Genomic DNA, 27,885 nt, shown 5'->3' with positions numbered 1-27,885 from the left:
AGGCTCCGGCTCTTTTTGGACTTCCTTTTTGGAGCAGACGCATCTCTTTAATGATGTGAGGTTATCTTGTCTAGGCCTCTGGCCTAGGCACGTGTTTTTCTTATCCTGTATTTTCTTTAATCCTTAATCTTTAATAAACCTCATAAAAATATAATACTCCTTGCAGAGAGAAACTAATTTCTACCTGCCTCAGTTTCCCTAAATTTTAATTTTTACACTCCCCAATCTCCATACCCTATCTTCATGTTTCCTCAGCCTCCTGGGGTCCCAAATCTCAATTCTCTTATGGATAAGTCTTTATTGACCTCAGGCAGCCACCCTCCTGAGAACTTAGAAGTTGTCCTGTGCTCATTCCTACTCTGGCACCATAGGTGGAGTGAGGGAGGGGTGATGAGTTTGCCCCTTGGTGGGAGTAATTTTGCCCCCTTTTAGTGTGGAAATGTCCAAACTTTGCCTACCTTTCATGCTGTGCCCTACCATGGAACTCCATTGTTCATCTGACTTTGGGGTTGTCCTTTTGAGGCACTTGTTAGGTAGAGAGGAGAGGAAGAGCCCTGCTTCTCCTCTGGTGCTATCTTAACTCAGCAGTCCTCCTGAATGCTTTCTTAATATTGACCCATCTTTGCATTTCTGGCATAAAACCCATCTGGACAGAGCATATGATCCTTGTGATATATTGCTATAATCTCTTTTCTAGTATTTTATTTAAAAAATTTCCATCAGTATTTATTAGGGATATTGGCCTTAAGTCTTTTAGGTTTTCCCCCCACTTTTGCTTTGTCTAAGATCATAATTCTTGCCCATACTTTTAAAATCTTTGGTTGAAGCATGATAGATTGTGCTCCAGGCCTTTACCTTTACTCTATATTTATGTTTCCCTGCCTTAAATGTATTTCTTGTAGAAAGCATATTGTAGATTTTAGCTTTAGATGCACTTTGCTATCATTTTCTATTTTATGGGTGAGTTCATCCTGTTCACATTCACAGTCTTATTTTTCCTTGTTTGTCCTCTTTCTCTCCTCTTAGCCTTCCCCTGTTCATGTATGTTTTTGTTTTTGACTTGTGAAAGGGAATTTTTATTCCTTTTGTTTATTTTTAATTAATCAATCAAGAACTTAAGGTATTCCTACTTAACACTTAGTAAATCACTAACAAAGAAAATTCATGCCCTAAAAAGCCACAATTACTGACCCCCATCCCCCACCTCAAGGCAGTGCTAGGCAAATTGAAAGGCTGTGATTGACTCCTGTGATGTGAGGAGTAGAGCTGATGGGTGGAGAAAATTGTATATAAGTAGGAGCCTAAGAGGGATGAGCTCTCTCCATTCTTGGTGGCTCTCATCTTTGGGAACATGAGCTCTGGTAGTATTCTTGGTGGTCTTGGCCTTGTGTGAGCTAAAAGTTCTTGGCGGTTTTCAGTGTCTTCTAACTCTTTGGATTTCGACTTTCTGATCTGGACTTTGGATTCTGGTAAAGATTTGGCTTCTTGTATTGGAGACTCAAGCTGAAGAGGAACTCTTACTCAGGTGAGACTCTTGCCTCCTTGGCATGAGAGACTACGCTTTGTGACTCAGCCTCTTCAGCACTGGGTTTTATTTGTTGGAATGCCTGACTGGAGACACTTTTGTGGACTGGTGAGATTCGGATTCTCATTCGCAGTCTGGGGCAGTAGGATTATGACTTAGGGTATTTTTAGCTAGGTGATATTTTCTACCTCCTTCCTATGTTTCCCACTTTAATATCTCTTTCATGCTGTAAATAAAGCTACTAAATAGCCTATTGACTCATAGTTTAACTTTAATATTTTATAAATGGCAACCACAAAAAAATGTTAAACTCATAAATTTAGTCAATCCATTTTTAACCCTAACTACCACCTCTCCCAGTTCACTCTCCCTTTTATCCATTCTCTCCTTTTCTTAGTCCCCCTTCTCTTTTTACTTCCCTTTAGGGTAAGATAGGTTTATATGGCTGAGTGTGGATATTATCCTTGCTATATGCCAATTTTAGTGAGAGTAAGGTTTAATTAAGTATTGCCTGTCACCCTGTCCTTCATCTCCACTTTATTGATTCGAATGAGCTTCCTCTTGTGAGATAATTTACCTCCAACTTTCTCTCCTTTTCTCTTTTCCCACTGTATTCCTTTTTGTTATCTCTTGATTAAAAAATATTAACCCATCATATTCAACTTAGTCCCTTTTCTCTATGTATGCTCCTATTTACTGCCCTAATAGTGATACATTTCTTAAGAATCCAAAGTACTTTAGGCATTTAGGCAAAGTACTTTAGTTATTTCAACTATCATCTTAAGTATTTTAGTTATCCCCTGCTTATATGATAAAGTAATCAGTTTGACCCCTATTATTCCTTTAAATATCTTCAGTACCTTAAATATCTCTGATATCATAGCTATCTTAACTATTCTAATTATCATTTTTCTATGTAGGAATATGATTAGTTCCTTTAGTTTTTTCTTTTTTTATTATTATTTTATGCTTCTCTTGAGTTTCACATTTGAACATGAATTTTCTTTTCAGCTCTGGTTGTCTTGTCAGAAATGCCTAGAAGTCTATTTCATTAAGAATCAATTTCTTCCTGTATAGTATTATGCTCAGTTTTTCTGGGAATTTAATTCTTGATTGAAGTCCTAGATCCTTTGTCTTGTGGAATATCATATTCCATACCTTACATTCTTTTAATAGAGAAGCTGCTAGAACCTGGGTAATCCTGACTATGGCTCTAAAATTTTTTTTCTGGCTGCTTGCAGTACTTTCTTCTTGGCCTGGGAATTCAGGAATTTGACTATAATAGTCTGGGATTTTAAAATTTGGGATCTCTTTCAGGAGGTAATTAGTGAATTCTTTCAATTTCTTTCCCCCATCTTATTCAAGAATATCAGGGCAGTTCTTCCCAATAATTTCTTTCAATGTGGTGTACAGGCTCTCTCTCTCTTTTTTTTTTTGGTCATGGCTTTCAGGCAATCTGATGAGTCTTAGGTTATTCCTCCTAGATCTATTTTCCAGGTCAGAAATATTTCAGATTTTCTTCTATTTTTTCATTCTTTTGAATTTGTTATTATATCTCATTTTTTATGGAGTCATTAGCTGCCATTTGTCAAATTCTAATTTTAGGTTTGCTTGAAGTTTTGTATTTCTTTTTTTATGTCTCATGTCCTATTACAACTTTTCTTCTATCTCTCTTATTGTTTGTTTCATGATTCTCTTTTGGAGCTCTTCCAGGAGTTCATTTTGGACCTGACATACTTTTATGTTATTTTTTAGGCTTCACACATTTTTAGCAGTGCTTTCTCATTGGATTTTACATTTTGGTCTTCCCTATTGCTGAAATAGTTTTCCAGGGGCAGGCTTTTTCTTTGTCTTTTGCTCATTTTCTCCTTATATGTTCAAGCTGAGCTCCTCTCCTGGGGTGGAGAGAATACTGTCTTTGGGATCCTCTGGATGCCATGTGCATTGCATTTATCTAGACTCACTGACCCCAGTAAAATGGGTACTTCTTGTCTTTCTACGTTTTCTTTGGTTAAAACCTAGATTCACTGTCTTTTGTTGGTTCTGCCACTCTAAAATCCGTTTTGAGGCTTTTCCTTTTTTTTTTTAGTGGTAGTTGGAGGTGTATTTGGGTGAGTTTAGAACATTCCTTATTCTATCATCTTGGCTGCCAGAAGCAGAAGCCTCACTTTCTTTCAGTCATCAAAATGGTTTAGCTGATCTGCAGAGATTGTTTTACTGGGGTGGGGTTGCTGTTAATAATATCTTTCTTTTGGAGCCACAAGTGAGAGTTGGGTGACAGGTTGATACCAGAGGTGGAGGAGCAGCCCTAAAAAGGGTGTGTCAAGGCCTGACACTGAAGTCCTAGTCCTCCTTGCATAGCCCATAGATCCTCCTATAACTTAAAATGCTATGAAATATACTCAGAAAAGTATAATAAAGAGGTTCTGTTGCTCATAGGCTTTTAATTTCATGTAGGGCATGAAATCTTTCCTTTTGGCCCAATGATTTCTTTTCTTTCTAGAGGGATCATTAGAATATTTAAAGAACTTGTGCATTGTAGCCTTCATATTTTAATTGTCTTGTCATGTTATTGTGTCTGGAAGGAAAAAAATAACCCTTCTAATGTTGAGATAATTAGAAGAAAATTCTAGCAATGTATTCAAAGTTCTGTTTTGTGGAAAATCCTTCAACAAATTAGAATTATAACAAGGAATAAAGTGATTTCTACAGATTTATATTGTAACAGTCTACCACTTTTTGAGCCTCTCATTGTTATATAGTTGTTGGCAGGAGATATTGATTGGCATTATGCTTAGAAGAAACTTTAGTTGTTTATATGTTTATGTATATATTTAAAATTAAAAACTCATTTATCTCTCTTTAAACTCTCAAGGGAAAGTGCACTGCATTATGAGAATGTTAATATCAAGAAAGAAGATAAAATAAAAACTTGTCCTTTTCTCCCTCGTTATCATGAGGTAATAGTACTACAAGAGGCAAAAAAGGTAAGCTGAAAATATGAGCTGATTTTTAGCATTTAAAAATAATTCATCATAGGGTTTAAACATAGATGTTTGGAGATTGTAGGGACAAAATAGAAAAAAAACTGGTTCTATATAAAATTAAGATAAGGAAAATACTTTTGTAAATTAAAAAAACAAACAAACAAAATATATACCTTGAGAATTTTCTCTTGTATTTAAATTGTTTCTTTTGTCTTCCTCCAGATCAGATTACAGTGGATTATTTCATTTAGAAAAGATGAGCTTTTAGTTTTTGTTTAGAGAAATAGTATAATAATTTGATTCAAATGATATTCATAAAATAGTATGGCCAACCTCAAAGCAGATAGTTATAGAATATCAATGTAATTTACTAAATAGTTTTATTTAAAAAAATACATTTCCAAAAAACCACAACCCAAACTGAAACACTTTTATTATACATAAATAGGGTTTATTTATATTTGAGATGCCTTATATTCAATTGAGAGGAAAATATTGAAGTAAAAATTTTCCCATTTTATTTATCAAAGATAATTTTTTTCTTTTTTCTTTAGAAATTTTAATGTAAGACTTTTAAGAAATGATTACATCTGGGTGGTGGTAGTTGGATGGTTTTAACTGGAAAAAACACAGAACTATTAAGTAGTCAAAATTACTCTTTAATCAAGGGCAAAAGGGGTTCAGTGCTAAAAGACCTCAGCGCTAGTAAGCCTCGACAACAGAACTGCTCGCCACACGCGACTGCACAGAGTCTGAAGATTGAACTCTGGCTGCCCTGATCACTGACTCCGGGGAGTGCCACCACTCAAGATGGACTCTGAGGAACAAAGGAATTTGGGGAACCTATATATGATTTGGGGAGTTCCAGGGACAAGGAAAGATGATTGGCATTACTACAGCTATAAAGAAAATGGGATTGTTCAAACTACATTGACAGGATATACTCAAGCTTGGGAAAGGAATCCTAGCTAGAGGCCAGGGTGTAAGAGAAGGGTCTACTTACAATGGATACTAAAGGATGGTTCCTGCCCAGGTGTGGGTCTTCTTGGGAAAAGTTCTGATACAAACCTAAAACAAAGAGGGTCCTTAGCATATGCTCAGTCTCACCCAACTAGGATTGTGATTCCCCAGAGGGTCCCCCACTCAGTCTGAAACTGCCAGCCTGGGATTCCCTTCAGGGTAGATTCCCATGGGAAAAGGGAACAAGGACAAGCTTTGGGGTCTCCAACCTATAAGCTAGTCCTGAAACTTGGGGTTCATCAGATCTCACTAGGTCACAAGTTTGGGATTCCTAGATTCCGTGTTGACAATAGTAATAGCAGGACGGATCGTAAGAAAAGCCAGGACTGAACTGAAGGAATTGTTGCTTGTTGTTTTAACGTAATTATCCTATCTATACTTTTACATTATCTCCCTTACTCTTGAGATGATTAAGGTAGGTAGTGATTGCATGCTTTATAATTGCAGATTGGCTATCAGTTGAAGATGAAAGAATTACAAGGAAGGAGAATTGTGATTGATAATTAAATACAATTTTATAAAATAGTTCTATATAATAATTTAAGTATATTTTCTTACATGTTAATTTAAGAACAGAAAGGCAAAAATTTAAAGTTCCTTGTTGATTGACTCTGCATCATAACCATCACAGTTTGAGAATTTAAAACTGAAATGTCTACTTTTGTTGTGTATATCAAATCATTAATTTATATGCAACACTGAACTCTTATTAATTCTCTCATAAGCATCACCTATCACGTTCTTTCTGATCTGATGCCTCATTTGGCCAAGTTCCTGAAACCATTCTTGGTGAGGAAGAGATGGCCGCCATCTTCTGTGGGCTTCATAAACACCCGCTGCTTGGGGCCTCCATCAACGGTTGGGGAGAATTAGGGATGATAGCCCCAGCCAGGAGAGGAGGAGGCTTTGCTGTGGCAGATGGCTCAGGCCTCTTCACCCTTCAGATGAAGTGCGGGACACAAGAATTCCACCATGAACCGCCTTCTCTTTCTTCCTCCTTCTGCCAGACTGCCTAGGCTTCCACGATAGGGTAGAGCCCGCTTTTCTGCAGCCCTTCGGGGAAGGAGCCCACCTCCAGCTTCCTTCCAGGCTCAGCTCAAGCTCAGCTTGGGAAAGGGGCTTTTCCTAGTGCCCCACCCTTGCCCCTCCTCCTTGCTGCCAGTTTACCTGCCCACAGTCTCTGGTCCCCAGTACTATCTTCCTCATTATAGAGGTAGCTCTTTGCCTGCACGGATTGCACTTAATAATGAGGATGGACCCTATCACAGTTCTTCCGGCTTACCTTTTCACTTAGATCATTGATGGGGAAGCTGTGGCCTGGGGACCAAAGATGGCATGCAGAGCGCTCTCTATGGACATCCCCCTCTTCATTACTAGAAAGGCAGAGGGGCTGGTGGAGCTGATTCCCTTCCCCCTTGCCACTGGGCCTGCCCTTCTGCCCAGCAGCCAATGGGAGTGCTTCCTCCATCCTCTGTATAGGTTGAGGGAGGGCATGCTTGGCAGGGGGGCAGGGCCCGGCACTCTGTCTCCAAAAGGTTCACCATAACTGACTTAGATGAGTACTGCTCAAGGTGAGACTTCCTTCTAGTCTGCCTTTACCTCCTACCCCAGCTATTTCAATAGCCCTCTAACTGGCTTCCTGATTTCCATTCCAACCATCTTAAACATAGTTATCCAAATAATATTCTTAAAGCATGAGCCCAACCATGCCACTCTTCTATTCAACACATCCTAGTGACTCCCTTTTATCCTTTCAGATCAAAGAGAGACTCTTCTGGATTCAGAGCTCTTGAGAATCTTGTTCTTTCCTGCCTTTCTGGCATGTTCTCTCCGCACACTCTGGTTCTGCCACCAGGTTCACAGGCAGCTCCTCGAGCAGTCATACATTTTCCATGTCCGTTGGTTTTGGTGTGTGTGTGTGTGTGTGTGTGTGTGTGTGTGTGTGTGTGTGTGTGTGTGTGTATACATGGACATGCTCTCTTCTCTCTGTCTCTTCACTGGACAGCCTTTGATAACCCCAGCCCAACATCCAGCACATAGTAGGTCCACAGTAAATGCCCTCTGAGCCCTAGCCAAATCATTTTACCTGTTATTTCCTGAACTAGTATTTCATCTGGTTCCTATGCTTGGAATGCTTTCTCACTTCCTTCTCTTAGGATTCCTGACTTCTTTCCAAGGTTTTGCTCATGGGCTACTCTGGAGGAAGCCTTGCTAATTTCCCTTTTTTTCTCTCAATACAATATTCATGTATATATTTATCACTTTACCTATAGTTCCCCCTTACTTTCAGGTGTGGGTTTCCAATAGTGGGTCCTTGAGGGCAGGCAGTGTGTTTTGTTTTCTCGTTGTTTCCCCTGGTCCTTGAACAGTGACCTCCAGAAAGCAGGTGTGAGTTAGCAGTGCATATTGGGTTGGAGGAGCTTTGAATGACGAGAAAGGTTTCATGTTAATGGAAAGGCTACTATCCCAGGTGTGCTGCAGTGCAAAGTGATATATACTGGAGTGATGAGAAGTATCTTAAGATTAGATACCTAAAACAGTGCGGTGCATAAAAGGATCCTGTAGCATCTCAACATTTCATTATTTCATTGATGTGGTTCTTCCCCCCAAAAGGGCTGATTAGCCTTCTCATTCCAGGAGATTCTTTCCCATGTCTTCTCCTAAATCCTTTGTAAGAAGTCTACCCATTGTACTAGCAATCTTTAGCTAGATTTTTTTTTCATAAATGCTTGTGCAATGAATGATGCAAAGGAGAGATGATCCAAACAAGCAGTGCTTTTTCTACCAAGATAGTAAAAAATAAATGTTCTTTTGTGTTGTATAGAAATACTATTGCAACTAACCTAATAAACAAATAATAACTAGCATTTATATAACATTTTAAATTTTGCAAAAACAAATATATTTTCTCATTTGATACAGGCACCTTGTGAGAGAGGGCGCTATTATTACTGTTTTACATCATCAGGAAGTCCAATCCTTTCCTTTTATAGATAGGGACTGAAGCGCTGGAGGATGGCAAGCAGCCACTTAATTGGAGGGCCTTCTAGCCCAGGGAGGTAATGTGAGAGCATCTGAGATCAGCTCATTGGCTCCCACTTAGGGTCACCAAGGGAGAGGCATGATTTCACTTTGTAGTGGTTAAATCTCAGCCCTGATACTAAGTATCTATATGGTCCTGGGGAAGTTACTTTCTTTGAACCTCAGTTTCCTTGTCTGTAGGATGGGAATTATCTTTGTAGTGCTGATCACCTAGGTTAGGTAAGAGACTCCAGTGAGCTGATGCATCTAAAGCACTTGACAAATCTGAAAGAGCTTTACAAATGTCCACTTTTAGAGGCAGCTCCAAGGCCTGGAGTCAGGAAGACCTGAGTTCAGACCCAACCCAAGACACACTATTGTGTGACCCTGGGCAAATCACTTCCCCTCTCTGTCTGCCTTAATCTTCTGGAGAAGGAATGGCGAACTACGCCAATATCTTTGCCAAGAAAACCTCATGGACAGCGCTGGCGGCATATGGTCCAGGGGGTCACAGAGAGTCAGCTGCGACGGAACACTCCTTGTTATCGAATGCAAGCTCCAAGAGATGAAACTAGGCTGTCTGCCTCTGTCGTTGGCTGTAAAAATAGGCTTTTAATTTCCGTGAAGTTGGCTGTTTTCACGAACACTCGTATTTCAAACATTTTGCATCTATGAGAGTGCCTCGATTTTAGAAAACAATAGTTTCAATGGAGTGCTGTAGTAAGATTTCACTAGATGGCACCAGTACTTTGGGTTACTATTGGATTGCATGCTGCTTTGTTCATTTATTCCTTTGTGTTTGCTAGAACCAGTGGTTTGAAATGAGGCCAGAGGTGATAGTTTGACTTGTAAATTGCTTAATGGCGCAGTTGTGAGTGATGGACATTGCTCGGTATTTAGATAGTTTATTCAAGTCTGGATTTGAAATCTGTCGTAGGTCTGTTCATTTAGCAATAGAGACTGTGTTCATCTGTATTTTAAACCTGTTTTTCTGATACACACAAGACGGCTGCCTCAGAGCCAAGAAAACGGGTTAAAGTCCCCCCTCTGACACTCACTGGCTAGGGCACCCAGAGCCAGTCTCGGAGGAGGTGCAGTGCCCATTTGTTTTGACAGAGGGAGTTTTCTCGCCTGGGGGATCCCTGAGCCATTGAATTCCCTTTCACTGAGCCACCCTTGACCCTTCCCTGTCCCTTGCCCCTCATGACCAACCGGCTTCGACAGCTTGTCTTTTACCTTTACAACAACCCGTTTATATGAACCTCTCCCCTGCTCACATTGTCTGATCCTCTCATCAGTTCTGGCCTGGATTGCTTCGGCTCCCTTGGCTCTCCCTACAGCAGTCTCTCTTCCTCTTACCTGCCCAAGTGATTTTCCCAAAGTGCAGGTCTGGCCCTGTCAGCCTCCTATTCAGTAAACTCCAGCGGCTCATTTTTGCTTCCGGGACCCAATATAAATTCCTCTGTTTGGCATTTAAATCCTGTTACAAGGCGGTCTCTTCCTGCCTTTGGTCATTTTCATAGTCCGTGATTTTCCGTTCTTTTCTTTAAGCAAGGCGTCCTATCACCGGCCTCCAAGCCTGAAGTGGCCTCCCTTCTCACCCTTGCCTTGGCTTTCCTGATTTCCTGAAGACGGCTCAGGCTCTGCCTTCTCTAAGAGGCCTTTCCGGGTCTCCCTCTCCCTCTACTCCGCAGCCTTTTCCTGGGGAGAGTATTTTCCATGTTGGCTGTAGGCTTATAAGTCCCTGGTTCTTACCTGCCCCCCTTAGAATGAGCGCTGCTTGAGAGTGGGGACCGTACTGGTGCGCTTTTATTCCCAGGGATTAGAGTAGATGCCCGCTGCTCAATAATGGTTTAATGTGCGCTTGCTGGCTGAGTGACTTGTCCTGCTTTTCACAGCTATGTCTTACCTTTGCTGCTAGAGTATAACTTTATTAAAATATCATTTTAAAATTATATTAAACATTAAGTAGAAAGCTCGGCAAATAATTTTAAACCAACCACATTAAAAAGGCTTCAAAACTTATGAGGTAAGAGCCTCCTTAGTGAAAAATAATTCATAACCTTGTGAAATTCCAAATAGCTATTATTTTGTCAGTATGAATTATAGCTTCTGGGAAGGCTGGTATTTCGGATGCATAACTTATCCATTCTTTCCTACCTTTTCTGTCTTGTAATATGTAGCAGTTGCCCACCCCGTGGGCTTGGTATTCAGCCACTTGAGAAGACTGCCCAGTAGTTATTTAGTAAGCCACGGTGGCTCTTCATCCAGAGGTGCTGACGTTCTGGGCCGGATTTGTTGACACACACAAAATAAAAAGCAACAGTATCTGGAAACACACTGAGCAGGATAGGAGCAGAAGTTAGAACAATTATTGTATGCAGAAACCTGGCTTGTTTTCCTCCAGCATAAACATTTATTAAATGCTTGAGGGGTCTGATGGAGAAAAGAGGGAGCAAGGTTCTGAAAGAATGTGTGGATGCTGTTGTGGAGCTGATATTAGAGACAGACAAATGGCTGATGGTCAAGAAGGGGAAAGAGAGTTTTTCAAACTGTCCTTCTAGAACCACAGTTCTAAGCTAACTAGAGAGTGGGAGTGCCCTTCTCCCGCCTGACCTCCAGAAATGAGCTCACATTTGTGTCTGCTTTGCTTTCGTCGCTGGCACCTTCCTCTTCCTCTTCTCCAAACCCCAGCAATAGGGATGTAGGGAGCAACAGTACCAGGGAGCAGTATGAAGGACCAAATGGTCCAGAAGAGAAAGAACCGCTTGTAAGGGGGGGGGGAAGGGAAAAAAGAAGGGAGGACAAGAGGAAGACACAAAGACATAGAGGCATAGACAGAGAGACACACAGAGAAAAAGAGCCCATCAGGGATTTTTTTCCCCATCATGTATTCAGTGGAGGCAAGATGGAAAATGGTTGATGAGCTTCCTCCCCCAAAAAGTAAATGTTCAAAAGAGTCCTCAATGCTAGACTCTTAACTGATTATACCAGTAATTACTAGATTTTGTTTTAATTATTCCATGATTTTTTTTTATTGTTTAGTATCCCTTTTCTGTGTGGGCAAAGCTACCTATTTAGATACCTGATTCATGTATATACACTCGGTCTCCTTTTCTCTTTCTCCCTTTGCTGGGGAGAACCTTGAGTTGAGAGCCAAAAAATAAAATGGTCTCCAGAGTAGCCAGCATGGGCACAGAAACCAACTGTAAGAATGAGGAGCCTCCTTTCCTTGTCAAGTCATGCTCCCTGAGTAGAACCTGGGCTGACTAGAAGAAGAAAAGAACAGGAAGGGGTGAAGATCACTAGTCCCTGGGCTTTGCTGTGCAGTACCTGGCTAGAAACACAAAGTGATTTTTAAAAGTCTTGACATTTTAAAAAAGGCCACCTATGTGAAGCCATTCATTTTAGTAAGATGCTAGGTAAATAAGGCATTAACTGTATTTTTAATTATTGTTCTAGAATTACATTTTTTATTAAAGTCAAACAATGTTTTATTGATTCATATTGATGCTGATTTACATTTCATCAACCTTACTCTCCCATATACCCATAAAAGAGTAGAATATATAATAAAGTTATATAAAATATCACAGAATCATATACAGATTCTTTTATTTGCACCATAAATAAAAGGATAGGCCATAGTTGAGCTTCAAAAATAAAAATCTCATACCAAAAATAGTGACAATTTTGGAAATAATATACCTTCTGATTCATACATTAAGAAAAACAGCTTACTGGATAGAAACTAACTTAAAAATAGTGTTTGAAGCAATAGCATTTCCCCCTATTTTTTACCATATTAATAAAATTCACAGATGAAGCTAGTAATAATTGATAATGAAGGAAAAGACAAGTAAGTATAAAACTTTCATTTTTATATCCATCTTAGGTTAAGGTCCATCTGTATATTAAATATCACATATATGCAAAATAATGTTCAGGTCATAGGGAAAAAAACCCCAAAGTAATTAAGGAATTGAACATTTACCATCAAGATGTTATTAGACTCTGAAATATTTGTTTAGCAAATTTCCTTTATTTTCAACTTTATCATTCTAGACCTTTCCCAGACCAGTTCTTAATCCATCTCTATTCAAACAGTGTGGTGGGAACTGGAGGGATCAGAGGATTTCAGGAAGGCTGGGAGGGGACGTGTCAGCCAGGGCTTTTCAGACATGAAGAATCATATGAGCAAAGATAAGTGATGAATGCACACAAAGGACAGAAAGTTAATAGAGTTTGGCTGTGGAAGAGTACAAATTGAGTAGTATGGGATAATGCAAGAGAGCTAGGGAGCCAAGGGCTTTTAAAGACCCAGCTAAGGAATTCATGTGACTCAGGAGGCAACAGGGAAACACGGGAGGCTGAGGAAGCAAGTGGCTTTTTTGAGGTCATCAGTGTCTGGATTTGAAACGAAATCCTTGGACTCTGATGCCAGTGTATTTTTCACTGCCTACATTCAATGTTAGTTTATACTGTTAAAAGTACTCATTCATCCTTCCTGTCTATCCATAATCATAGGATCACAGATAGAGAGCCAGAAGGGACCTCAAGGAGCTTCTCCCCCAACCCACTCAGTTTACAGATGAGGAAACAGAGAAAGGGAGATTAAATAATTTCCTCAAGGTGTCAGAGTTTGGGTTTGAATCCAGGTCTTCTATATGTCTTGTCCAATATTAGTATCATTTGCTAAAATAAAATGATTCATTCTTCCTTTCAGTTAATAATTGATACTTCAACCCTTTTTGTTTCACCAGGGAATATATTTTATAAAGGCAAATTTCATGCAGAAAGCATCTGTTGAAGTAAAACAATGTATTAACTAAATATATATATATGTATTTTTTTTAAAAGCTCAGGAGCTGCTGAGTGTTGTATGAGATTTTTCTTTTCTCAATATATGTAATAACTTTCCCCTTTGTGTTATTTCTGACTCTGTAGAAACTTTTTTTCTTGGGTAGAAATCCAAGGTTTTGGTAGGGGATCGAGGGAAGGAAATAAGGCATTATAAAACACCACGTGAGGCTGTAAGTATAGGTGAAAAGTTTTATAATTTATTAAGATTATATTTCTTATTGTAGGCAATTTAATAAAATATGAAAGTATAGTGTTTTTAAAAGATATCATATAGTTAATATCTTATACAAATAAGTAGCAGGGAAATATTTAGGAAGAATTAATTTCTGTAAAACGCTAGGAAGGTTATTTTAGATGACCAAGTCCAATAAATAATAGGAACATTTTTCTGGAATGGAAAGAGACAAAGAGAGTGAAATGAAAAGAGAAGAAGTGAAAGAGATGTCCTAATAAGACTGATGAGTACCTGAAATACGCCTCTTTGCTTTTCAGGCTCAGCCTTTCATGTCATCAATCAGTCAAAAGTGGCAGGGAGTGACCATTAGGTGGATTCATTAACACCCTGAAGCCTGCTGGTGTTGGGTGACCCACATCTGTCTTCATTAGAAGTTTTCTTGTTGCCAGTACTGAACAGATGGGTCATTATTGCCTACACTGCCCTGTGGGCCTACCTGGAGGACATGCAAAGTCATACGATAAAGGACATACATGCACATTTACCTACTAGAGAGTAAACAAAATATTTTGAGTAATAGTGCTATATTAAGGCATTTTAAACTCTCAGCTTTGTGCTTGTGGGTGGGGATTCACAAGAGACTGGTGCAAAATAAGCTTTTAGGAATGGTGGGAGTGAGAAGTGATTTCTTTGTATGTAAATCTTTTTTCTATAAATGTTAAAAAACTACTAAACAAAGAATTTAATTGTAAATTGCCAAATGTATTGATTATACATTTTCTGTTCAATTTATACGCATTTCTTCTGTAAGCTTTATTAGAAATAAACTATACATTGAATTTTGCTTATAAATAACAAAACAAACTATAAACTTGCTGATTTTAAGGGACTTCAAAATACTACTTGATATAAGAGCATCCAAGTAAGGTCAGAACTTTTTATCTATGACAGTGGCTCTATCACTGTCTGTCATATTTTTAAAGATATTTAGAATCTGTATTAGAAAATGAAACTAAACTGACAATTTGAGTGCAATTTCTGTTAAATGTTCTTGATAGTGTAGCACTAGGCCCTTTCTTGTACTCTTAGAGAATCTAGAAATAATATATGACTACTTATTTAAAAGACTGTATTGGCTTAATAATGATAGAATTATTACAAGATTTGATTTATTGCATTAATCTTGTCACCAAGTTTGCAAATGTTGGGATGATACTGTGTCTATCAAACTTTTCACAGTGGATTCCCTACTTTCTTTACTGTTCTTGCTATTATCCATTAACATTCACAATCATGGCAAGAAGAATCTATTTGGATATATTTAGAATATTAAAGTAAAATCTCTCAAAAGACTCTCTTTTAGCTGTTATAATACACCTTGACATCATTAGAGTTTTAAACTCAAGCATTTTACTACTGGATTGTGGATGCTAGAAAATTATACTTTAAAAATTGAAGTTGCAAGTTAAAACAACCTCTGACCTATCAAACTGGCTAATATGACAGCAAAGGAAAATAATAAATACTGGAGGGGATGTGGGAAAATTGGGACATGCATTGCTGGTGGAGTTGTGAACTGATCCAACCATTCTGGAGAGTAATTTGGAACTATGCCCAACTGTGCCCAAAGGGCATTGTGCATACCTTTTGATCTTAAGTTTGTATCCCAAAGAGTTTAAAAATGGAAAAAGGACCTGTTTGTTCAAAATTATTTATAGTAGCTTTCTTTGTGGTGCAAAGAATTGGAAATTGAGAGGTGTCCATGATTGGGGAATGGCTGAACAAATTGTGATATATGATGGTGATGGAATACTATTGTGCTGTAAGAAATGATGAACAGGATGATTTCAGAAAAAGCTGGAAATACCTATATGAATTGATGCAGAATGAAATAAATGGAACCAGAAAAACATTGTACACATGGCAGCAATATTATATGATGAACATTTATGAATGACTTAGCTACTCCTAACAATAATGATCCAAGAACATCCTTAAGACTCATGACAAACAATGTTGTCTGCCTCCAGAGAAAAAAACTGATTAAGTTTGGATGCAGACTGAGACATATTTCACTTTATTTCTTTCACAAAAGGACCGATACAGAAAGGTATTTTAAACTATTACACATGTAAAGTCTGTGTCAGATTGTTTGCTATCTGCGGAGAGGATGGAGGAAGAGATGGTCAGAATTTGACTTATACAGAATATTGAAGGTTAAAAATGTTTTTTCCCCCTTGTAATTGAGGAAAAAATAAAATATTTTTAAAAATTAAAGTATTCTCTTTTCTCTAAATTTTGAATATCTGGCTAAGTTTTAAATGACCTGTTGAAGAGATTTTTAAGGTAATTTTAACCCATCCAAAAGTAAAACCTCTGTTGGAGACTATGAGGATAATGGTGATGGTGATGATGGTGAAAGTGATGATAGTTCTTAGTTCAAGGTTCTGGTATGTAATTAGTGAAGGTATATATATGTATATATATGTATATAAAGTCTATACATATATAATAAACTGGTATAAGATTAGAGATAATCAGCAGAGGAAAGCACTAAACAGACAGATTTATACAGATTATTTTCTAGATATTTTAAGATTTTATAATCATCAGTGTAACACTTAGACTATCTGCTTTTTACCCATCCTTCTTGTAATATAGACTATTCTCTTTTCTTTTCATATTTCTTCCTTGATGATTTTTCTTCCTTCCTTCCTTCCTTCCTTCCTTCCTTCCTTCCTTCCTTCCTTCCTTCCTTCCTTCCTTCCTTCCTTCCTTCCTTCCTTCCTTCCTTCCTTCCTTCCTTCCTTCCTTCCTTCCTTCCTTTCTCTCTCTTTCTCTCTTTCTCTCTCTCTCTCTTTCTTTCTTTCTTTCTTTCTTTCTTTCTTTCTTTCTTTCTTTCTTTCTTTCTTTCTTTCTTTCTTTCTTTCTTTCTTTCTTTCTTTCTTTCTTTCTTTCTTTCTTTCTTTCTTTCTTTCTTTCTTTCTTTCTTTCTTTCTTTCTTTCTTTCTTTCTTTCTTTCTTTCTTTCTTTCTTTCTTTCTTTCTTTCTTTCTTTCTTTCTTTCTTTCTTTCTTTCTTTCTTTCTTTCTTTCTTTCTTTCTTTCTTTCTTTCTTTCTTTCCTCATCTTAAATTCCATCTTCTGTAGGATACCTTTTGTGAACCCTGTAGATCCTGATGGCTTCCTCTTTCAGATTATTTTCATTTACACCGTAGTAGTTATCTTGTTTGTGCCTGTGTATATGTTATATGCGTATATGTTCTCTATTAGAATGCATATCTTAAAAAAAAACAACCCTTATTCTGTCAGTATCAAGTCTCAGACAGAAGAGCTGGAAGGGCTACTTGGGGTTAAGTGATTTGCCCAGGGTCACACACCTAAGATGTTTCTGAGGCCAGATTTGAATCCAGGACCTCCTGACTACACTGTGACTCTTGAAAGATTCTTCTTGACAGTTGAGACTGTTTTATACCTTTGTGTTGCATTTAATAAAAGCTTGCTGCCACAGGAAAACTTCATTCAACAATTTTCTGATTTTCCCTGTCAAGCAAAGAATTAAATAGACATGAACTTTTTTGAGGGCACCTTGTGCAAAGTCCATAAGGATTTTTTTGATAGATAGTAATAGTTTCTGGAAGTTCTTGTTTGCATATGAAATTGTTATGCTTGCAGAAAGCCTCCTCCGTGATATCCGTAGTATAGAAAGAAAACACCATGGAAAAAAATGGACATTCATTTGGATGAGAAGCAATTGAGTTGATTTGTCAGCACATACATATTTGACAGGCACTGAAAATGTATCTTGATATGGCCTCAAGAGTAAACCTGGAAAGTAGGGATAATAGATTTCATTATGGAAATTGTGCAGTACCTTTGATAATCCCAAGATTCTTATTTTTAAAAGCTAATCTTTATTTAAATACATAATTAAATGCAATATTAATATATAAATTTTAAAATAAAAACAACAAATATATCCCTTTAATGATGATATCTGGTTGTGAATCATAAAATGTATTAAGAAATAATGGATGGATGGTGAGTATAAGTAGCCTGCATAGTATTAACATAATTTTCATTCTAAAAGTGACATAAAAGGAAATATCAAAGAAATAAGAAAAACAGAGAAATAAGAGAAAGCAGAATATATTGCAGGAGGCATGGGTAAAAGAATAGTCCAAAGATTATATGGATGACTATAAAATATTGAACAACCCAGAGAAAAGTATGTAGTCTTGGATAGCTCCTCTAGGAAGAAATTATGAGGACTTGGACAAAATTTTACATAACAGGGTAAAGATGAACTATGATCTCTACTGGTGAAAAAAATGCTCTCATCAGTGAGATAATCTATTCATGGAGGTACTAAGGAATTATTATTATTATTTTTCTTTTTCATACATAGTGGATCTGTAATCTCATTGATATGGTTACTTCCTCCTTTCAGTGCAGATTGAAGTCTATCCATGTCTTTTCCTCCTTTGAAATTCTTGTCCATGTTTTCTTATATATCCTTTACTGAGAAGATGTTCAGAAAGGTTAGAAAACCTCTTTTATGTGAGTATACATTTTATGGTAATCAATGCATTACTCTGGCAGAGTATCTTACCTCTCTCTTTTGGCATATCATGGCTACCTATCTTCTTTTTTTGGACATACATAACTATTTAAAATATTTTATAGAAATAGCACGACTCCTAGCCCTGACATTTTCATTTTCAAAAATACAGAGATAGTACCTTTCTATTCCTAGACTAGTGACCATATGATAAATATTAATATCAGCAGAAAAGAATATAGCCCTAGATATCAAACAACTTCATGTTTTTCACATGTATATGCATATTTTATTAAATTACTTGTTAAATTAAAAAAACAAAATAGATACCTGTTTTTTTTTTTTAGTGTCCAGTGAAATTGTAACATGGAATATAAGTAGCTTTTCTACTAACCCTGCTGAAGTTTTCATGACCTTTTAGAGTTGGTGCTGGTATTTCCAACTCTAATACCAAATGACTTTTAACATTATTCCGTCAGCAGAGAACATGAGGATTGACTAGTTGAAATGGCAATCTTAAGAAAGGACAAACACTCTGAAATACTCACAACTGCTAATAATATAAAAATCACACATGACCAATCTCATCATTTTTGTGTGTTTCTCATCCACTTTGAAAAACATTTCTTACTTATTTTTATATTAAAACATTCAAATAATGTACTTTTTCCACAGGAAGGGTTATTTTAATTCAATTTAATTTAATTTAATTTATTTTTGCTTTATCTTGAGAAAATTGTGTTTAATTAGTTAATTTAGAATTTTTTCCATGGTTATAAGATTCATGCTTTTTCCCCCCTCCCCCCATCCCCATCCCATAGCCAACATGCAATTCCACAGGGTTTTACATGTGTCATTGATCAAGACCTATTTTCATATTATTGATATTTACACTAGGGTGGTCATTTAGAATCTCCATCCCCAATCATATCACCATCCATCATGTGATAAAGTAGTTGTTTTTCTTCTGTGTTTCTACTCCCACAGTTCTTCCTCTGAATGTGGATAGTGTTCTTTCTCACGTCCCTCAGAATTGTCCTGGGTCATTGCATTGCTGCTAGTAGAGAAGTCCATTACAATCAATTGTACCACAGTGTATCCATCTCTGTGTACAATGTTCTCCTGGTTCTGCTCCTCTCACTCTGTATCACTTCCTGGAGGTGGTTCCAATCTCCATGGAATTCCTCCACTTTATTATTCTTTTGAGCACAATAGTATTCCATCACCAACATATATCACAATTTGTTCAGTCATTCTCCAATTGAAGTGCATCCCCTCATTTTCCAATTTTTTGCCACCACAAAGAGTGCAGCTATGAATATTCTTGTACAAGTCTTTTTCCTTATTATCTCTTTGGGGTACAAACCCAGCAGTGTTATGGCTGGATCAAAGGGCAGACAGTCTTTTAGTGCCCTTTGGGCATAGTTCCAAATTGCCCTTCAGAATGGTTGGATCAATTCACAACTCCACCAGCAATGAATTAATGTCCCCACTTTGCCACACCCCCTCCAGCATTCATGACTTTCCTTTGCTGTCATGTTAGCCAATCTGCTAGGTATGAGGTGATACTTCAGAGATGTTTTGATTTGCATCTCTCTAATTATAAGAGATTTAGCACACTTTTTCACATGCTTATTAATAGTTTTGATTTCATTAACTGAAAACTGCCTATTCATGTCCCTTGACCATTTATCAATTGGAGAATGGCTTGATTTTTTGTACAATTGATTTAGTTCCACAGGAAGGGTTATAATATTCTAAGACATCATCAGAATATTATAAATTATGAGAAATAAGGTTTTTGATCCAGCATATCTATTGCAACATTCCATATAAGTATCTATCTATTCATTGTGTATTAGTGTCTCCATTTTCCCATATCTTTCCCAACATTTGTCATTTTTCCCTTTTATCATTTTGGCCAATCTGATAGGTGTGAGATGCCTCAGAATTGTTTTAATTTATATTTCTCTAATCAATAATGACTTGGCACATTTTTTTCATATATTTATATATAGCTTTTATTTCTTTATCAAAAAACTTTCTCTTCCTATCTTTTGACCATTTGTCAGGTGGAGAATGGCTCCCATTCTTATAAATTAAAAAGGTTTTATACAATGAATAATTTTGAGTACATTAAATGAAAAAGGTTTTGTATGAATAAAATGAATGTAGCCAAGATTAAAAGGAAAGCAGTAAGTTAGGAAAAAGCTTTATAGGCTGTTCCTTAGATAGAGATTTCATTTCTAAAATATATAGAGAACTTTGTCAAATTTAGTACTTATATGTGATATTATTTGTTTCTAATTTTTTAATTGTATGCTCAATTTAGTTTACTTTTCTCTTATTAAAAGTACAAAATTTCCTCGAAGGAATGCTTCAGCTATATTCCATATATTTTGTTATGTTGTCTCAATGTTATCACTTTATTCTATTTACTGTTTTTAAGAATTGTTCCCTGATACACTCATTCTTTAAGTATTATCTGCACTTAAGTCAGAGTTTTTTATTGTTTCCCTATAGATGACAATTTTTACTGGGTTGTAGTTTAGAATGTATTTAATATTTAGATGATTTGTGTAATGTAACATAAATTAGTTTTTATAAGATATTGTATTAATGATGAAAATAGAAATATTTCTCAAGATTTCCACAGGTTAATTGCCTATGTTGTAGCATAACTATTTTTCCAATATTCCATTCAGATGTTTAATTTTTCCTTGTTTATTATTAAGTTACATTCGTTTAAATGTAGAATAGGCATATTGAAATCCCCTATTTTTAAAATCAGACTACATGAGTCTTCTAATAAACAAATGAATAATGAATAATATACAAATGAAAATAAGCAAGTGAATAATATTACAAAATGTACTAAAGGGGAAACCTTTAAAATCAAAGCAATAAACAGAATTGAAAGCATAAAATGTAAATAGAAAGGCAACGCTAGGTACCCTTTCCTTTAAGTACTTATTTTCCTTTTTTAAAAAAATTAAAATACACTAGCATTTTTTGTTTTCTCACTGATCCTTAGAGAAGGTGGGCCACTAAAAGGACAAGTAGTTGGTTTTCTCCCCTTCAGAATATATGTATTGTATCATCACTGAGCTTTTGAACTGTTCAAAAGTATGTATCTTTCTTAAGTTTCTTTTGTTTTCTGTGCTTTCCTTTTGCTAAGAAACTTTTTCTTAATTTCTCTCTTTTTCTATTTGAGGCAAGGGAGCAAAAGGATTTCTGAGTAGGAGCCCCCCTGCTGTGCAAACTGTCAGTTGGTAACAGAAGGGTGTGACTGACAGTTAGTTACAGCTGACAGTTGGAAAGGGGCTTTTTGTATCTGGGTCCCCTGGGGGAGAGGGGTGTGTGGCTCTCTCTCTAGGACTGACAGTTGGAGACTGAAAAATGGATTTAAGGCCTTAACAGCCTTATTGATTATTGATTATCTTGGGTAGATAGGTAGATAGATGGTGGGTAAATTATTAGATAAAGTAGAAAAGTTAGGCTGGAGCCTAGCTCTAGCAGAAGACACTGTCCTTGAAGGCAGATAGATTTAGAGTTTTTTTTTTTTTAGAAAATTTTAGTAAGATTGGGATTTTAGATATAGTTATATGCTATTATAAGATTACTCTCACTTTCCTCCTTTCTGTTTCTTATCTTTACTTTACTAATAATAAACTATGTGTTTTGTGTTTAAAAAGCCTCTCTCCTGACTTTTGTTTGAATTCCTACCCCAAAAAATTAACCCTTCACACTTTGAAGATTCTACTCTGGTTTTCTCAAAAAGAGTATCTGGATATTATTAATTCTAGTAAAAGTACTAATTGTTTTCTGTAGGATTATGCTCTGTAGGATGTCCTTTTTTGTGTAAACCATTTTCTCTGGTTATTATTATAATTATTGTTGTTAAAACCTGGCTCTCCTTATCTTACCCAGGCTGAAAGTACAGTGGCTGCTCATCAGCCCAGGCCCAGTGCTGATTGATATGGAAGAATGGAAGTTTTAACATGCTCTGTTTTTCCAGAGCTCACCAGATTAGACTCAGACTTAGTGAGGTTTAGCCATATTGGAGTTTATAACTTCCAAGCCCAAGACATCTAACAGCCTCAGCTTCTCCTGCAGCAGGTATCATAGGTACATACCACTGCACTTTTCTCTGTATGTGCATGTGTGTGTGTGTTTATATGTGTGTTTTTGCATATAATTTCATTACTTTCTTTTATTATTTTTGATGTATTGTTCTACATGGTTAAGTCTTCATAGTCAGTACTCAATCTGCTATATTATATTGTCGATATTAGTATAAATCACCATTTATTTCTTTGACTTAAATATTTATTAATATCTTATGTACTTAAATTACCAGAAATAAAAGATCATTGGGTTAGATAACTAAAGTTAGACCATCTAGTCAGACACTAGGTAAAGTGGCCCAAATGGTCCCTCCTTCTTGTACCACTTAGATATGTCAGAGGTGGTATAGATTTTGGAACTGTTGAAATAAGCCACATTTACCAGTTTTTTAGAGACTGCATGGGAAAGCCTTGCAGCGTTGCTGCTTTCAACAAATGCTCCCTCTAAGCAGGGATTCTGCTACTAATCTCGTTGAAGTGCACAATTAGGAATGGAAGATCACTTTTGCCACCATTAAGACAAACAATATTATATTAAAGTGTAGGGGTGCCTCTTGGAAAAAAATGGCTGATTGTTTTGGGTTACTGAAAAATGAATGATTTGCTCTGGAGTGAGGTATAAACATTTCCTGAATGCATAGCTAGATAATTGGTGAGGTCAAGCTTGAATCTGGCCTTCTGTCATCCATAAATGCTAAACTCTTAACAAGAATTGGATCATGTCTTCTTGCTGAATATATTTTGTGCTTTTGACAAAGAATATTGTAACTGATGTTGATTGTCAGAAGTAATATAATTGCAAATAAATATAGCAGTTAGTTGTTCAGTCACAGATACAGAGAATGAATTAGGCAGTAAAGGTCTTTCATAAAACCTGCATTTTATACTTAATATAGTGAAGGTGATTTATGGCGAGTGTTTCTTCTTGGTTCTAGAAAGGCATCATTAATAGTTGCTCTAGTCAAAGGAGTGAACATATTTGTTACCATTTCTGCTGTCTTTTATCACAGTTTCTACAAATGAAGATATATATATATATATATATATTTTGATCAGGCTATATAGTAAAAGGATATGATGTCAACTCTGCTGAATTGAGTAAATATGAAAATGCTTCTTTCTTCTATTTCTTCCTAGACATTGAAGAGTGACATTTGTACTTATATGTGTTTATATCCCTTCATTGTACACATTAGTGAATTTCCCATTTGTGAAGGTCAGGGTGAATTGCATTGTCTACCCGTCATGAATGTTTTCTTGTGAGATTAATAGGCTCTAAGACTAATGAATGATTTTGATAGTTCATATTTAAATTAAATGACAAGCACCGTGCTTTTGACAAATGAAGCTAGTATCCATTAAAGGTGACAGATATTCAGGTATGTGTCCCCCTCATCTCCACTTTGTACTAAGGAAGATTGAAATACTAGGAAGTTAATTGAAGTACATGATATTTTTTACCTACTCTTTTGATTTAACTAGCTGAACTGTGGTTATCAACCTATTACTTAGTAGTAACAGAGGAAAAAAATCATAATTATATTTGCAAAATGAACTCTAGTACAGAATTATCCACATGCAAATAAAATCACAGACATTTATTTTGACATTTATCTTTTTTGGATTTTATGAAATAACTTCAATAATTTTGAATAAGTTGAAAATTTCCCAAGCTGTGTGATGATTTTAAGTTAAAGCTTTACCTTTCAGTTCATAAGAGTGATACTAATATTTTGTGCAGTTGTGTCATCAGACAACATTTCAGATTCCTGATGTGGTCTCTTTCATCAGAATGTAAGCCACTCTCCATTATGCAATGATTTCATTCATTGTTTTTATATCCATACTGGTTAGCACATTGTCGGGCACAAAGTAGGCACTTCATAAATGCTTGTATTTCCAGGGCAAGCATACCAATTGAAGATTATGTATTTTTTTCACAAAAAAAAAGCTGACCGTCATCTAGTATCAACACTGTATGTTATTGTTAGATTTAGATGCCAGTTGTTTTCCACTATGCTAGCCTTCACATTGGCTTTCTCAGGATATATTTATGTAAAGGAAATAAGTTGGTTCAAATAAAAATTTGCTAATAAAAATACATTTTTAATGACACAGTATTACTATTAGGTGGCAAAATATGTAAAGTTTCATCACCAAAAGATTGCCTCTTAGTAGCTGGAATAGGAAAATAGATACCTTTAGATTTAATTCCTATATCAATTGTTTAGAGCTTACTTCTTCTATACCTAATGAATAAATCAATCAATATGATTTGATTAAATGACTACTATGTGCTAGGTGCTTGGGTATTAATACAAGGAATTAAATGATCCCCACTCTTATCTAGAAAATAAATACAGGTAGCTAAATGCAAGGAGATTTTGAAGGGAAGGGCGCTGGTAATTTAGAAGGGAGATCAGGAAAAGCTTTGATTCTATTTTGGAGGAAAAGAGGTATTCTTTGAGAGGTATTCTTTGAGAGGCTGGCTGCAATGGCATGTGTATGGGAGATGGATCATCAGATATGCAACAGAAAGCAGGCCAGTTTGACTGGATTGCTGTGACAAGGAAATCACTTTAAAAGACTGATATATATTATTTTAAGGTCGCCAAGGAATTCAGCTATGTAATTCCTAAATGAAAACTCAAGTCAGCAGTCAACCTTTTATGGAGTTTAATTACAAACAGGAGGAAGAAAGGTATTAGAGATAGAGAGAGAGAGGGAGAGAGAAAGGGGAGAGAAGGGAATAGGGCTTAAATACCCCTTCTGTTTAGGCTGGGCCAAAAGTCCCAAGCCCTTAGATAGCTGAGGCAAAGGAAAGAGATCAGTCCCTATCACTCAAGTGACCAAAATGGAGAAACAGTCTCAGGGGCCTCCACCTCCAGCTTCCTTCAGAGCAAGCTTCTCAGAGCACAACCTCTCAGAGCAAAAACTCTCCAACCACCCCCTCGTCCTCAGACCCCCCTATCTTTAAGGAAACCATCCAAGTTCCCTCCCCTCAGTTCTCACATCTACCAATCACTGTCCATGTCTTCCCTGTGCCAATGGTGGCTCTAGCTTAACCCAGGACCACCCAGAGGTCTGTGGCTTTGCACATGTCTGTTGAAGGTCATATTCTCAAATAATTAAATCTTGATCCTTTGCTGCAGCCCTTCCTAAATCCTGTTAGGACTGAGTAGGGTGGAAATTGTATTTTCCAAGACCTGGTTCTGTCATTCCAAGTATCTCTATTGTATCAATTCTAAAATCAATCATGACTCAAAGAACTTCCTGTTCTATGCTTAAGCATAGGTCAAAGCCCTTTCCATTGTTCAGCAAAAGGTTTCTGTCCTAAAGTAATCTTAAGAAGGGAGGAGGAGGAACCTCCCATGCCAATGGGGTTCACATTCCAATAGACTATCAGTAAGAAATTTTCCAAGTATGAAATTTCCCAATGGTGAAATTTCCAACATTTATAAGTCTAAGAAATATTAAGGTTTACATTGCTGAGCAAGGTAAAATATTGTACTAGGTCACTGAAAAGTCTGCTGGGGATCAGGTTTTGGAGAGTTTTGAAAGGTAAACAGAAGAGTTTATATTTTATGCCAGAGACAATTGAGAACCACTGGAGTTGGTAAGATAGGAGACTGACTGACATGTTGAAATGTGTGCTTATGGAAAATCAGTTTGGGAGCAGTGTGTAGGATAGACTGAAGTGGGGGAGGACATTGAGAGAGCAGACCAATTAGAGGTTGCTGCAATAATTTAGGTAAGAAGTGATGAGGGCCTGAATTAATTAGACGGTTGAGTGGGTAGAGAGGAGTGAAGTATGAGACACATTTTGGAGATAGAAATAGCAATATTTGGCAACTAACTGGTTATGTGGGTTAAGGAAGAGTGAGAATTTGGATTAATGACAGATGACAGTCCTGAGAGACTAGAAGAAAGAGGGTGCTGTCTTCAGGCAGAAATAGAGTTTGGAAGAGGGAAGAATTTAGGGGAAAAGATAATAAATTTAGTTTTAGACATGCTGAGTTTAACATCCCATTTGAAATGTCCATTAGGTAACTGGTGATATGGGACTCAAGTTGAGAGGAAAATCTGAAGCTGGAAAATATTTCTATATCTTTGAGGATTCTGCATAGAGTAGTTATCAAGAAAGAAAATATAGAGAGATTAGAGAATAGAGAAACAACTACAATTAAGGCACATGAAGTGAATGATAAGCCTTCAACGGAAACTGAGAAGGAACATTTAGGTAGCTAGAGGGTAAACTAGGAGAAAGCAGTGAAAACTCAGAGGGCAGGGAATGTTTAAGAGGAGGTGATGGTCATCATTGTGAATTATAGCAGATGGGTTGAAGACTGGGAAAAAACTAGCAGATTTGGCAATTAAGTGATGACTGGTAACATTGTAGAGAGAAGTTTCAGACAAATGATAAGGTGAAAAAACAGATCACAAATGATAGAGGAGTGAGGGAAAGGAGAGGAAGTGGAATCATTTAGTATAGACAAATTTTTGAGGGAATTTGCTGAGAAAGGGAGGAGAGATGTGGGATGATAGCTTGAGGGGATTATAGGGTTTAGTACAGTGATTGAGAACCTATGACATGGGTATCAAAGATGGCATGCAGAGTGCTCTCTGTGGGCACCCGACCACCCTTCCTCCCTTCTTCCTCTCCCACCACCCCAGAGTTTGTTACTAGAAAGGCAGAGGACTGCTCCCTTCCCCCTCTCTATATTCACTGGGGACATTCCTTGCTTTACCTGCCCCTCTGCCCAGCAGCCCAATGGGAGGGCTTTCTCCCTCCCCTGTGTAGGGTAAGGGAGGGGTGGGGCATGCCTAGCACAAGGTGATGGGGAGGGGCATGGCATGGCACATTGTCTCTCAGGTGGGGTGAGCATGGCACTCTTATCTTTATTTTTTTCACAGTTTTTTTGAAAATTTTTATTTAATTAATTAATTTAAAATATTTTTCCATGGTTACAAGATTCAGATTCTTTCCCTCCCTTCCCCCCATCCCTTTCTGTAGGCGATGTGCAATTCCCCTGGGTTTCACATGTATCATTGATCAAGACCTATTTCCATGTTGTTGATGTGTGCAATAGGGTGATCATTTAGAGTCTACATCCCCAATCATATCCCCATTGACCCTTGTAATCAAGCAGTTGTTTTTCTTCTGTGTTTCTACTCCCACAGTTCTTCCTCTGGATGTGGATAGGGTTCTTTCTCACAAGTCCCTCAGAATTGTTCTGGATCACTGCATTGCTGCTAGTAGAGAAGTCCATTACATTTGATTGTACCACAGTGTAGCAGTCTCTGTATCACACATTTATAGAAGCAGGCTCACCAAGCTTCCATGTGGATTAGCAGCAGAATGTACATACTATGAATGCTCTGGGGGCAACTAGGTAGCACTGGGGAATTAGGAAGACTCATCTTGAATTTAATTCTGGCCTTACACAATTACTAGCTGTGTGACTCTGGGCAAGTCACTTCAGCCTGCTTGCCTCAGTTTCCTCATCTGTCAAATGAGCTTATGAAGGAAATGGCAAACCACCTCTTTTTTTTTTAACATTATTTTATTTGGTCATTTCCAAACATTATTCATCGGAGACAGAGATCA

The 27,885-nt window shown here is 37.1% G+C and overlaps 1 protein-coding gene across 3 annotated transcripts in view; it reads left to right on the top strand.

Annotated features, from left to right (window-relative positions):
- The window catches only part of STPG2 (sperm tail PG-rich repeat containing 2), a 639,089-nt gene that overhangs the window by 65,962 nt on the left and 545,242 nt on the right, over positions 1–27,885 (top strand). For all 3 annotated transcript variants that reach the window (XR_468392.3, XM_007495708.3, XM_056803311.1), the window contains exon 6: positions 4,401–4,512. Coding sequence is in view for 2 of the 3 variants with exons in the window: in XM_007495708.3 (XP_007495770.2) it covers positions 4,401–4,512 (112 nt within the window). In the remaining variant the exon portion in view is untranslated. The remainder of the gene's footprint in view (positions 1–4,400; positions 4,513–27,885) is intronic.

This window comes from Monodelphis domestica, chromosome 6 (genome assembly GCF_027887165.1).
Source record: "Monodelphis domestica isolate mMonDom1 chromosome 6, mMonDom1.pri, whole genome shotgun sequence".
NCBI lineage: Eukaryota > Metazoa > Chordata > Mammalia > Didelphimorphia > Didelphidae > Monodelphis > Monodelphis domestica.
The sequence above is the reverse complement of the archived record's forward strand: the minus strand, read 5'-3'. Positions and strand labels throughout refer to the sequence as shown.